General features: G+C 44.0%; 1 protein-coding gene across 7 annotated transcripts; it reads left to right on the top strand.

Moving 5' to 3' along the window:
- Positions 1 to 1,917: 1,917 nt before the first annotated feature.
- On the top strand, positions 1,918 to 12,925 carry CDC6 (cell division cycle 6). Of its 7 annotated transcripts, none has more exons than XM_086357775.1 (12): positions 1,918 to 2,039; positions 2,987 to 3,177; positions 3,957 to 4,238; positions 4,363 to 4,562; positions 4,814 to 4,989; positions 5,351 to 5,457; positions 6,462 to 6,601; positions 7,663 to 7,763; positions 8,949 to 9,013; positions 11,136 to 11,338; positions 11,780 to 11,920; positions 12,235 to 12,925. In XM_086357775.1, the coding sequence occupies exons 2-12, from the start codon at positions 3,000 to 3,002 to the stop codon at positions 12,322 to 12,324; spliced, it is 1,683 nt and encodes a 560-aa protein (XP_086213901.1). In that variant the 5' UTR covers positions 1,918 to 2,039; positions 2,987 to 2,999; the 3' UTR covers positions 12,325 to 12,925. The 7 variants fall into 7 exon arrangements, 5 of the variants coding, with proteins under 5 accessions (XP_086213901.1, XP_086213902.1, XP_086213900.1 ...); XM_086357776.1 differs by having other exon boundaries at positions 1,918 to 2,151; positions 4,817 to 4,989; XM_086357774.1 differs by having other exon boundaries at positions 1,918 to 2,151.
- The last annotated feature ends 1,217 nt before the right edge of the window (positions 12,926 to 14,142 follow it).

Below are 14,142 nucleotides of genomic sequence, written 5' to 3'. Positions count from 1 at the left end.
TCCAATTCTTCCACTCACTAGTTGTGTGATCTTGGGCACATCTCCAACCTCTCTATTTCTGTCTCCATATTAGTGAAATGGAGATAATTCCAACTTCATGGGGTTCCTGTGAGAATTAATAGGGTGATATAGGTAAAATACCAGAGCTCAAAGCCTGGCGTACACATAAGTATTAGCTTTTATACCCTATATGAATCAACTACAACTAACTTGATTGTAATATTGTTGTTTTCCTATTACCTGGTTTTATTGCTCTATTTCATTTGATATAGAAGGATGAGAGATAAATGCTTACCATCACCTAGAATTGGGTTCTGGTTTTTAATGGCGCCTGAGGCTTAACTGGGTTATTAGCTTTGGAAGCTGGCCTGTAAATTACTGCTCTAATTTATATTTTTTCATTAAAAGCTCAGCTTGCCTCTTCTATAGAGATCTTCTCTGGTCCTGAAACCCTTGTGTTTAGCCATTAAAAAATATTTTTAAATTAAGGGGCCATAATTCTCTCCACTCCCCACATTGTGTGGATCAATGGGACTAGTGATGGGAAGGTACACAGAGTATCATATTCTTATCTGTAACAAAATAAAAGCAAAGGCCTGGCCCTATTTCTCATCTTTGAAACACAAATAAGGGGGCTAATGTGATGAAGTGCAGTGTTATTTATGCAGAACTTTACAAAGAAACTGGTATCAAATAATGATCCTAGGCCCTTCAAGGCCACCAAAAATTTTGTGACCTCTAACCCTCAGCGGATTGATTTGCTTTGTGCCTTGCAGTGTTGAGCATTAGTAAAGCACTTGGCATCAAACCTGGCACCCAGAATTGCCCAAATAATGGTAGGTATTGAGACATTACTTTGCCGACAAAGGTCTATCTAGTCAAAGCTGTGGTTTTTCCAGTAGTCATGTATGGATGTGAGAGTTGGCCCATAAAGCTGAGTGCTGAAGAATTGATGCTTTTGAACTGTGGTGTTGGAGAAGACTCTTGAGAATCCCTTTGGACTGCAGTTAGATCAAACCTGTCAATCTTAAATCAATCTTGAATATTCACTGGAAGGATTGATGCTGAAGCTCCAATACTTTGGAGCTGTTGCGAACAGATTCATTGGAAAAGACCCTAATGCTGGGAAAGATTGAAGGCAGGAGGAGAAGGGGATGACAGAGGATCAGATGGTTGAATGGCATCACCTACTCAATGGACATGAGTTTGAGCAAACTCTGGGAGCTGGTGATGGACAGGGAAGCCTGGAGTGCAGCAGTCCAGGGGGTTGCAAAGAGTCGGACCGCCTGAGCGACTGAACTGATTAACTGATTATGTAGTATCTCTCTGAAAGTCTAGCCCATTCAGTTCAGTTCAGTTCAGTTCAGTCGCTCAGTTGTGGCCGACTCTGTGACCCCATGAATCACAGCACGCCAGGCCTCTCTGTCCATCACCAACTGCCGGAGTTCACTCAAACTCATGTCCATGAAGTCGGTGATGCCATCCACCCATCTCATCCTCTGTCGTCCCCTTCTCCTCCTGCCCTCAATCCCTCCCAGCATCAGGGTCTAGCCCATTAGGATAATGAAAAGGGGTACGTGCAACACTGAGAAAGGGCATCGAGAACCAAAAAAGGGAGTGGGAATACAGTCGCGAGCTGCAAAGACTACATCTCCCGCCGGGCTTTGCGGCGGGGCCAGCCGGACTCACACGGCCCCGGCGCAACCGCGCGTCTTTCTGGAGAGGCCCCGGATGTAAACGGATCTGTGGGCGTGGCCTCACGGTGGCGCTAAGACCTGGGGCTCTCTTATTGGTTGTATACCTTCCGGCTTGATTGGCTGTGAAGGAGGGGGCTGCCTCCAAGGCGCGCGCGGCGCTCTGGCGACACCCAATCAGAAGCGTGGCCGGGCTTTGGCGGGAGGCGGGAAAGCTGCGGCTGTGCAGATTTGGCGCGAGCGTGGCTGGGCTTTGCTGCTGTCGGTGTGGGGTTTATCCAGCAGCTTGTCGTGGACAGTCCCTGAAGTTGTCTGCCGGAGACGTGAGGAAGAGCCGGCACCGAGGTGACGCAGCCCTGTATGGTGGAAAGGAGAGGAGGCCCGGGTCCTTGGGGACGGCGGAGTTTGTGAGAGCCTGGGGCAAGGACCGCGGGAGGAGAGCTCAGATCGCCAGAAGGTGATGAGGTCGGGGTCGGATAGGGAGGAATGCACCCTCGGAATGGTCTGACAGTTGTGCTGAGTGCGATAGGAGGGCGATGTTCCCCGAACATCTGGGATTATGTGGGGCCGAGGTTGGGCGGAGTAGGGACTGAGGGCTTGGGGAAGCCTGTAAGTATGGGAGGCTGCTGCGCTAAGGTGGTGATAATGGTCTACTCCGGGCCTGGAGCTAGAGAATTAGAAGTGCTGTAGGCGCCAATTAAGATCAACTTCTTATTGCATGGCTTGAGTGGTTAAAAATTTGGGTTCTGGAGCCAGAATACCTGGTCTTATATCTTACTTTGCTATGATGTTGGACCTCACTGCCTCTCAGTTTACTTATCAGTAAGAAAAGGATAATAGTACCTACCTCTAAAATGGTTGTAAAACTTAAATAAAAGTAAAAGTCGCTCAGTCGTGTCCGACTTTTTGCGACCCCATGGACTATACAGTCCATGGAATTCTCCAGACCAGAATACCTGAGTGGGTAGCCTTTCCCTTCTTCAGGGGATCTTCCCAACCCAGGGATCAAATGCAGGTCTCCCTCATTGCAGGTGGATTCTTTACCAGCTGAGCTACAAGAGACGCTGAGTAAATACCTAAAAAACTTATGGCAGCCTGTTATGTGTAGTAGGTAGACAAGGTATTTCTTGTTGCATAGATTTGGATATGAAGCCGAATTAAATGCTAAAATATTGTCACAACATAATCTGATTATGAAATGAGTGTTGATCATTTGGTTTAAGTTCCATGTTAATTATTTTTCCTTCACTTTTACATATTGACTGGATGTCCTGTTCCTTTTTTGTACCCAGCTGTGCTGCCATCATGCCTCGAACCCGCTCCCAGTCACAGGCTACAATCAGTTTTCCAAAAAAGAAACCGTCTCGGACAGTGGACAAAGCTAAAAGCTCCAGTGACACCAAACTAGAATTGACAAATGCCCAGGCTATCCTGCGTTCTCCTTGTGCAAAAATTCTGCCTCTTAGCCCCAGAAAACGTCTGGGTAAGACAGCCATTGTTTGAGTACTTTTTAACCCGTAGCTCTCAACCTCTTTCTTAATAATAAGATGACTTTGAAACAGCTTTCTGAGTACAAGTAAAACAATTCTATTCCCTTTGGTTATTTTCAGAATGGTTGCTTACTGAACTTCAGAGTTAAGCTGCTTTTGAAATCGCTTTCTGAACTACTCGATAGGGCCGACCTTCAGTTCCTAATACTGAACTTGATTCTGTCAGTGTCACTGTTCGTTATATAGTATTTTGAAACTTGCCTCAGTGGTTGTGAAATTATGAGAAACAGGTGACAGTTCTTGTGGTTGATAATCCTTTCTTGTTTCTTTAAGTTTTGTTTTCTTTTTTCCCCTTTCTTGTTTTAGCGCATCTATTTTTAATGAAGGGTGATCTGGTAGTACCTGGAGACATTTTAGTTGTCATAACTGAGGGGATGCCACTGACGGTGGATGCTGCTCACTGTGATGCAGTGCACAGGACAGTCCCCCACAGTAAAAAATTATTTGGTCCAAGATATCAATGATGCCAAGGTTGGAAAGCCCTGTTTTAGAGCAGTCCTAGAATTTCCTCTCATTAAAACCTCCAACTAGGAAGACTCAGTGGTGCCATCTGGTGGCCAATGTTTGCTTCTGTCTGAGAGGCATTTTATTTTGGTGATTCTGACCCTGGTAGAAATTCATCCCCCTTTTGAGGGGTGGATGCAGAGATCTTTCCAAGTCCTTTTACTGTCCACTGCTATGAGTGACCCATTCTGATTTTAATATGTTTCAGGTGACGACAACCTGTGCAACACTCCCCGTTTATCTCCCTGTTCTCCACCAAAGCAAGGCAAGAAAGAGAATGGTCCCCCTCGCTCACAGACGTCAAAGGGACGCAGATTGGTATTTGACAGTCAGCTGACAACTAAGTCTCCTAGCAAAAGAGAACACACCAGAGTTCACCAAAACAAAATACATCCCTCACTTCCAAAAGGTCAGGACATCACAACCAATTCTGAACAGAGGTGTCCGCCGGAGAAAGAATCTGCATGTCTGAGACTGTTCAAGCAAGAAGGTTGGTTCTTTCACGGCAGCTGTTAGTGCAGCCTCGTAACCAAGGCTGATGATTCCAAGTGAAAGCCGGTGGGTCTTCTCAGTCCCCTCTGTGGTGTCTAATTGTCCTTTCATGTCTGGCACAGGCACTTGCTACCAGCAAGCGAAACAGGTCCTGACTACAGCTGTCCCGGATCAGCTGCCTGCCAGGGAAAAGGAGATGGATGTCATCAGGAATTTCCTAAGGGAGCACATCTATGGGAAAAAAGCTGGAAGTCTTTATCTTTCTGGTGCTCCTGGAACTGGAAAAACTGCCTGCTTAAGCCGAATTCTACAAGACCTCAAGGTACATTGAGAGTCTGAATTATGATGCTCTTACTAAAATGACATCTGGTTATTAAGGGTTAAGAAAAAGTGGAAGTACTTCAGGGATTGCAGTTTTCCCCCAAATAAGACATTTTTAATTTCATTGTCAAAATCTTTCCAAATGAAAATGGAGCTTATTTTCTTATGCTGTTTAACCCCTCAAAGACACTTCACGTTCCATCAGAAGTTTATCTGAGGCCAAACTAATTTGCCTGTTTGCATTTTTTCTAGAAGGAACTAAAAGGCTTTAAAACTATCGTGCTGAATTGCATGTCCTTGAGGAGTGCCCAGGCTGTATTCCCAGCCATTGCTCAGGAGATTTGTCAGGAAGAAGTATCCAGGCCAGCTGGGAAGGACATGATGAGGAGACTGGAAAACCATATGACTGCAGAGAAGGGCCCCATGATGTAAGCATTGCTCTGTTGCATGTTGCTTTGTGAAAGTCTCTGAGATCTGTTGCCCACAAACTCACAGTCTTGTCTCTTGAATTTATCGGTTTACTCCTCAAAAGAACATTTCCTATATTTTCTCTCTGAGAGGTAGTTACATAAGCTTAAAGCGAAAGAAGAAAAGAAGAAAGAAAAAAAAAACCTTCTAATTTCAAATTGGGGGAAAATGTTTTTAAGCTCATTGCTGTATGTTACCAAATGGGGTAGATGACTACCTTCAAACTAGTTTGAGCTGTAGGAATGTGACCTAGAGTTAGCCCACATCAAACAGATTGGAGACTTAAGAAGGTGAACATGGATCCTCATTGCTTCTTTGTAGTGTGTTGGTGTTGGACGAGATGGATCAGCTGGACAGCAGAGGGCAGGATGTCTTGTACACACTCTTTGAATGGCCGTGGCTAAGCAATTCTCGGTTGGTGCTGATTGGTTAGTGCTCTGTTGTTCATGTTACATGGTGGTTCTAAAGACTTCTTTTTTAAATCTCTTCGGCTTATCAGTTTTGTTTTGTAAAAGCAAATTTTTTTGAAAAAAAGTTTCACTGTGCCACATAGCTTGTGGGATCTTAGTTCCCCAAACCAGGGATTGAACCTTGGCTGTGAAAGCGAGTAGTCCTATCCACCGGACTGCTAGGAAATGATCACCTATTACTTTATCTTACACGAGCTTTCTGCTTTCTTACCATAATAAGAAAGTTACTATAGGGACTTCCCTGGTGGTCCAGTGGTTCCACACTTCCACGGTAGGGGCATAAGTTGGTCAGGGAACTGAGATCCCACATACTGTGCAGCTCAATCAAAAAAGAATAAAAATAAATAAAATAAGAATTTTTTTTTTAAAGGAAAGTTATTATAAAATAATAGGGAACTTAATCAAATCAGGGCTTCCCTTGTGGCTCAGCCGGTAAAGAATCTGCCTGCAATGCAGGAGATCTGGGTTGGGAAGATCCCCTGGAAAAGGGAATGGCTACCTACTCCAGTGTTCTGGCCTGGAGAATTTCATGGACTATATAGTCCATGGGGTTGCAAAGAGTCAGACACACGACTGAGCGACTTTAACTTTCACTAATCAAATCATTTTTGTTAACTCTGAATAGAAATGACAAAATACTGCATTTCAGCAACAGTCAATTTTGGGAGTGTCTGGTCCTGCTTATTAGTCAGAATTTTAAACCTAATTTGAATACAGCATTCTTCCCACATGCCATGACGAAGGCCCAGCACAGCCAAAAAATAAAGAACACTTTAAAAAAAAGCATTCTTCAGTGATTGTGTACATCCTACCTAATGAGTATTGAGAGTGGGGGATGAGTGGGAAGCAACAATTGGAATGCTGGATTATGACTAGAAATTTTATTCAGCTTTCAGAAGGTTTATTTCTCCTTTTAGGATGATTTGACCACTGATGATAAGTGTTACATATCTCCTCCTCAGGTATTGCTAATACTCTGGATCTCACAGACAGAATTCTGCCGAGGCTTCAAGCTAGAGAAAAATGCAAGCCACAGCTGTTGAACTTCCCACCTTATACCAAAAATCAGATAGCCACCATCTTGCAGGATCGACTGAATCAGGTGAGTGCCAAGCACCGTACCCAGGTGTCTGTTCCTTGTATCACCTGTGAAAGGGAAGCCTAACAATAGTTCTAAAATATTTTGCTTTGACTGCATGGCTAAACAAGGCATTCCTTTGGGCCATAGTGAGAACATTTTGTGTGAATTTCCACCCATGGCTCCATTTATTAGGTGCTTCAGTATTGGAATAAACATAAGAGAGGAGTCACTCAAATGCTTCTCTAATAGTCTCATGGAGCAGGAAATGGCAACCCACTCCAGTATTCTTGCCTGGAGAATTTCATGGACAGAGGAGCCTGGCAGGCTGCAGTCTATGGGGTTGCAAACAGTCGGACATGACTGAGCGACGAACACACACACAATAGTCTTAAAATAGGACCTGAGGGGGCTTCCCTGGTGGCTCAGTGGTAAAGAATCTGCCTGCCAGTGCAGGAGACACGGGTTCCATCCCTGATCCGGGAGGATCCCACAAGCCTTGGAGCAATTGAGCCTGGCAACCGCAACTACTGGAGTCTGGGCTTCACAACAGGAGAAGCCCGTGCACCACAGTAGAGCGTAGCTGCTGCTTGCCACAACCACAGAAAAGCCCACGCAGCAGTGAAGACCCAGCACAGCCGAAAAGAAATAGAAAAAAAAAAATAGGACCTGGGACTTCCCTGGCGGTCCAGTGGCTAAGACTTTGCACTTCAATGCAGGGGGGCACAGCTCCTATCCCTGGTCGGGGAACTAAGATCCCATATGTCTCATGGTCTGGCCAAAAAATTTTAAAAAAAAATAGGACCAAGAAAACACTTTCTCTTGACCAAGTAGATTTTAGTATAGTGTAGTTTTGCTAATTTAAGTTTCAGTTGCTTTTTTCCCCTTTGTGAACCTCCACCACATTCCTACAAAATGCTTCAATGTATGAAATTCCCATTCCTAAGCAGAAAAGGCATCTCTTAGACCCTAAAGTTTGGTCAATCAAGTTTAGAATTAAGTGTGAAAGTACTCATGTCTGAGACCTAAATTGCAGAAGAGGAGCTGTGTACTTTCAACTGTAAACTTCTGTGTCTTGTCCAAAGGCATCTAATGACCAGGTCCTAGACAATGCTGCCATTCAGTTCTGCGCCCGCAAAGTCTCTGCTGTTTCGGGAGATGTTCGCAAAGCGCTTGATATTTGCAGGTGAGTTATGGCACTGTTGGCTGCTTTTATTAAAAAAGAAGAAATGCTGTTAATTGTCTCGTGTAACTCAAATGAATGTGGCTTAAGAGGCTCCGTTCTGCCACTTTTTACGTTCAGAAAGGAGGACTTGTTTCTCAGTGGGGAGCTCTGCATTTCCACCGTGTTAATGTCTGAAACATTATCAGTCCATTACCTACAGAGGGAGAAACAAATGAGATGTTGCTGGCACTCCCTGTGGTGATTATAGATTGGTTAATTACATTTGTATTAAAAAAGACTCCAGTTTACTTTTCCATTAGCTGGTCTCAAGCAGGTTTATTTATGGACCTGAACCATCCTTGCCTTGAGACTTCTTTTGCCCCTTCCTTTGCTTTTGTGAGCACCCCTTCCTCCAGCTGGTGGTCCCCCATAGTTGTGTTCCAGACCGCTCTCTCTCCCCCTTCCCATCCCCTGGCCCCTCCTGCTGGGGAAAGCCTCTGTGCTGACTGATGAAATTTCTTCTTTCCCAGTAGGACACTGGGGCCATTAAAATGACACTTGCTGTGTTGGCCCGCTGGTCCAACCTCCCCCTACTGCCACGCAGAAGATCCAGGTCTGGCTTGTGGCTTCCTGTGGGCAAAGTACTTTGGAGAGAGCAGTGGGAGAGTAAGCTCTTCCTCTTGCTAGATGATGTGATCCTGGATTTGAAAGTTCTTCCTAGTCAGCAAACTACTTGGATAAAGACTGCAGCTATGAGCAAGAGTCACGTAGGCCGGTGTGGTTTTAGCCTGCACATAGCCTATGTATAGATAACTGCGGGCTCCTCTTTTAGGGCTGGTGTGTATAGGTGGTGCTGTCTCTCTTTAGTCAGTCACCCACACTGCATGTCCTCTCTTCTATCCATGACATGTTTTCCTTGTCCAAAATATTATCATTGGCTCAATGTATGATGACTTACTCGGCCTCTATAAGAGGAAATTGAGTAGTGTTGAAGTTTCTTGGATTCCCTGGTCCATGATTTATTTCGAGGCAATTAAGTCCCCTGGAGTTGAGGCATAATCCAATTTTCTTGGGTTTTAAAATTATAAAACATGTTGCTTTGTGTTAATGTGCCTATTTTTGGGCTTGGTGGTTTGGTGTGGTGTTTGGTTTGGCTCAGCCTAAATTAACTCTAGAAATACTTTTTTTTTTTTTTTTTTTTTATAGGAGGGCTATTGAAGTTGTAGAGTCAGATGTCAAAAGTCAGACTATCCTCAAACCACTCTCTGAATGTGAGTAGTTTATCTCTGTTCCCTCTTCCTTTATAATTAGAAGCTTTACTTTTCTGAAAGAGATAGAAAAATGAGATGAGCATAGTTAAATCCTGTTATCCATTTCTGTATGGGTGTCTGTGTTTTTCATCAGTTTCATCTACTTTATTTCAGTCTTGCCTGCCAGTGCTGTAATCCACACATTACTGGAAATGGGTTCTCCAGGGTGTTACATGAATAGTTGGGACAGAGTCGGTTTTCTTTCCAAGTCCTAGGAATGAAAACTAGACACTAAGATTGGATCAGCGTCTCTCTGGGTACTTGTATCGAGTGCACTTTAGGTCTTGATATAGGTGAAAGCAAAGCCCAGGAAATAAGAGTCAGACAGGGAAAGAATTAGTTCAGCTTGGGATATCGCTAGACTTTCAACAAGCCTCAGAGGGTGGCGATACAAAGATAGCATCGGTACAGTAAACTGCACGCTTTCACAGAAACGACAAAATTAGTTTTCCTTTCCCTCAGCCTTGTCCTCTTAGCTATAGAGGATGTAAAATGGCCATGAACTGCATATCTTGTGGTTAATATCGTGTTAATCTTTAGAAACAGAACAGTCTGATTTGATTGTTTCTTCCTTATCATCAACTTGTTGAAAGAAGATTAATAAAAATATTTCAGAAGTAGCTGAACAGTGCTTTGACTGATAGTAGGTAATATTTGCCAGTGCACAGATTAGATGCTGGTTTCTCTTCAACTTTTCACATCATTCCCTTTTTTCCCCTACCAGGAACATTTAGGCTTGTCAGTGGACCCGCTGAGCACCGCTCACACACACAGAACTAAAAGAATTTGTGTTTTCTTGTCATAAATTATGAAACTAATCTAATTCCTGTCTTTTAACCTCTGGTAGATGTGGTTAGCTTTAATGGCTTTAGAAGGCTACAGGGAGAATGACTTTAAATATAAGAAGATACTTTCCTGGACTTCCCTGGTGGCTCCAGGGAAGTGGTTAAGACTCCACACTTCCAGCACAGGTGGTGTGGGTTTGATCCTTGGTTGGGGAACTAAAACCCCACATGCCTTGTGGTGCAGCCAAAAAAAAAAAGAAAAAAAGAAGGCACTTTCCAGCAAAGAGCACTAACTGGTCTTCTTTTGACACAGTGGGGGTGTCCCAGTATTGAAGAGACTCAGACACTAGCTGGGTAGGTGACCTCTTCTTGGAACTGTTATGAAGAGACTCAGCCATTGGATAGGGAGTAAGACTAGACCTGAATTCTTCTCAGCATTGTGAGATTCTGCTTCTTGACCACTGAACTCCAGTTTCTCCAGTACGCTTAGTCCTCGGTAGCATCCTGTCTGTGATCATGGAATTGAAGCGGTGAAGGACAGGGAAGCCTGGCGTGCTTCAGTCCATGGGGTTGCAAAGAGTTAGCGGCTGAACAACAACAATCGAAGCAAACTCTTCTGGGACAACTGACTTGGTCTCAGGAAGTAACATGAGGCAACATGAGGCAAAGTTTATTACAGAGCAGATCCTTCTCTGTCTTGCCATTCCTGCATCCAGACAATGAGGCCACAGTCCTCTGTGGCTCCTTGGCAGTTTCCCAACCTCCGGCTTCTGAGATGGTGCTATCTGCTGAACTATCCGATGACATTTTCTCAAGTGTTGCTCTCCTGGAGATTGGCTTGGGCAAATGAACCAAACCTCGAAGGTCATTTGGGGAGGCTATCAAGAGGACTTAGGACTGTCCACGTTTAGCCACTCACTTGATTTGAAATATTAGGTAATTTTTCCAGCCTTTATCAATGACCAGGCCCAGTCATCTTTGATTCAAGGTTCTGTCCTTCTTTGCCTTTGAGATATCAGGAACCTTACATTAGTTCTCTGTCTAGTCCTTATTCTTTCGTGAGGTAGATTTCATCTTTTTGACATTAAATTGCATCATACAGGATGAAATAGCTCACCGTTCTGCCCAGAAAGAGGATAACCTTACTTTCCAAGTCGTGTCACATTTTGGCATCTTCCTGAGGATCGTGCTGTGTCTCATCCTTTGACTTCTCATTACAGAACTGTAACCTCTCCTTCCACTAAAACTTAGTATCATCTGTCTCAAATCGAGTTAATCCTGATTTATTTACTTGATAGGTAAATCACCCTCTGAGTCATTGGTTCCCAAGCGGGTTGGTGTTATTCACATATCACAAGTCATCTCGGAAGTTGATGGAAACAGAATGACATTGAGCCAAGAAGGAGCACAAGATTCCTTTCCCCTCCAGCAGAAGATCTTGGTCTGCTCTTTGCTGCTCTTGACCAGGCGGTTGAAAATCAAAGAGGTCACCCTGGGGAAGGTTAGTCAGGAATCTCAGCAGATGGAGCTGGGGTAGAGAGGAGAATCTGCTTTGCAGAGCAGATATTTTCCTAAAGGCCTATGATGCTGCAGCTGATGTGAATTAAAAATGGATTTTAACAGTGAGAATAAGTACTGGTATCATGTAAAAGGCAGCTGACTTTTATTTCCCTTGGGCTATGGTTGAGCCTTTACCATTAATCTTCTCCCCTTTATTTCTGCCTCTCCCTATGAAACACAATAAAGCCCCCTCCTTGCATTACAGTGTAGGTTTTTGGCGGTACCTCCAGAAAGCATTTTCAAGGATTTTATTGAAAATGGAGAGCATTAGGATGTTCAGATAACTCTTTTGCAAACCCAGATTTACATTATTTTAAAAGATGACAAAGTTAGAAGAGAGAGGGCTGTTAAACGACGTTTGTTTCCCCTTGTTCCCTTCCAGTTACATGAAGCCTACAGTAACGTCTGTCGCAAACAGCAGGTGGCAGCTGTGGCCCAGTCGGAGTGTTTGTCACTTTCCGGTCTCTTGGAGGCCAGAGGCATTTTTGGATTAAAGAAAAACAAGGAAACCCGCTTCACAAAGGTACAATGTCCTGCTTCTTTGGGACATTGCTTTTAATTGTCTTGCTTTGAAGAGCTTAGATTTTTGCTAAAGTAAAGATTTAAAAATGATCACAATTAGATAAACACTTTTTTGTTGTTTGTTAGGTAGGATTTAAGGTGTGTGAAGATATGGCTATAGAATGAATCAGATTTTTTCCCCCCATGTTATTGGAAAAGAAGTGTTTAGCTTGCTTGACTCTTGTGAGAAAAGTTTAACATAGTAAAGGTTTCTGTAATAAAAACTTGGCTTTTGTGAGTTCTCCACCACAAAAAGTCCTTTTCTCTTCCTTGCAGGTGTCTCTGAAGATTGAAGAGACGGAAATAGAGCATGCTCTGAAAGACAAAGCTTTAGTTGGAAATATCTTAGCTACTGGATTGCCTTAAATTCTTTTCTACTAATACCCCACCCGAAAGTATCCAGCTGGCATTTAGAGACCGATGGAGTCTTCATTTTAGTACTTTATACACTCAGGTCTGAAAGCAGGTGACCTTTTTTTTACTTAAACCTGATAAAAAATAATCTATAGATTTGTGACTATTAGCACAGAATTATATCTTTGAGTTTTATTATATTTATGAATTACAAACTACCAAGGAAACCCTTTTTAATTACACTCATCGCCTCTACCCTGAGTGTGCCCCTAACCAACATGCTTACAGGTATACAGATGGGTGCTGCAGAAAGTTCATATATTGATTTCTTAGTCTCCTCAAACATTGGTATATTTTCAAGAACGTTTGGATCAGAGGAAGCAGAACGAAAAAGGAGACTCCAGACAAATAAGCCAGCTGACGTGGAGATTGGAGGACACTTTGATCAAAGGATATCTTTTTTTTGGAGTGTGCTGTGTTCGTGTTATGTTGCAGAGACTTCCGCACTGCGACATTTTAAAGACTCGTTGAATTTCCTGGGCACTCCCAAGGTTGTGGGGGTGGTCAGGAGAATGTGACTACAGATTGTGAATATATTTATTTTCAAGTTGCAGTCTTTGTTTTCTTCAGCTATCACATTTCAAGAGAGCTCAAACTTTTCAGAAGGCAATGTGAAAATTCCTCCCCAAACTGTCCCACGGTCCTCAGCTGAAGCCACTTACTTGTTTCAAGATGCCCTCGTTTGGGTTTGGATTGTCATTGGAACCTCATTTTCCCAGTCTCCTTAGATAAATTAATCCACATAGTTACTCAAGTCCCCGCTTTTCTGGGTTTGGCTTCCAGTGGCATTAAATGGCAATTTGTGATGGGGACACCAGAGGGCACCATGATAACACTGACTGCCTTAGGAGTGCAGGTGTGGGACTGGGGTAGTTGAGGGAAGGGGGAAAAAAAACTGAAGTTTGATTCCTCTGGGAGACTGCTGTACTTTTATAACTCAAGCATATGCTTGGAATGCAAACCGTGTGTGATAGGAATGGTCTGACAGCCAGTGACCAAGTCTGTGCTGCTCCCTGAGTTCTGCCTCCTGCCTTCCTGACATGGCTTGGGTTTGAGAATTTGATATGTGTACAAATGATCAGTTGGCCACTGTTTCATTCATGCTGCCCACTGTCTCCTTGCAATGTGATCTGGGCTGCGGCAGGTGGTACAGGATAGAAGGAGGGCACACAGAGAGAGCCCTCTGAAATGAACACTACCTGCTGGTGTGTGTAGCAGAGCGTGGTCTGTAGACAGGAGTCTGAATGTCTCACACTCTCCTTCACTAGAGCATTTGTTCCCTCTGCGGTCAGTTTGCGGGGGGAGAACACAGGTCTATACCTCGCAGCTTGGAAAGTGTCCGGGGCTATAAGGGTTAACGAGCATAATTGCAGAGATTGTCCGAAGGCTGATGGAAAGCAGAGACTGAATGGGATTGAGAACAGATGCGAGGCTTGATTTAAATTACGCTTTATTGGATGCTGCAGCCTTAAGAGACGTGACTGCTTTACAGTCTGTTTCCACACTGTGGGCAGCTGCTGTCTGTTCTGTGTCCACAGTAGGATCCTGCCCAAAGAGGAGCGACCTGCCCACCTCGCTGTGTTTGAGGCTTGGCGCCTTCCTCTTAACTGTAGGGCTGGAGTCAGGAACATGGCTTGACTCGCATTGGGGCTGCTGTGTATCCTCTATGGCACTGAGCCAAGGTCGCATTTGCAGATTCAAAGAGGCCAAATTTCTTCCCCCATCTACCTCCTCTCTCTCCCTTTCCCCTGGAATTAGGAAATCGGGTTT

The sequence above is a fragment of the Bos grunniens genome, chromosome 19 (genome assembly GCF_055505025.1).
Source record: "Bos grunniens cultivar Pamir isolate PY7600 chromosome 19, Bosgru_T2T1.0, whole genome shotgun sequence".
Lineage (NCBI taxonomy): Eukaryota > Metazoa > Chordata > Mammalia > Artiodactyla > Bovidae > Bos > Bos grunniens.
This window is presented reverse-complemented; position numbering and strand designations above follow the sequence as displayed.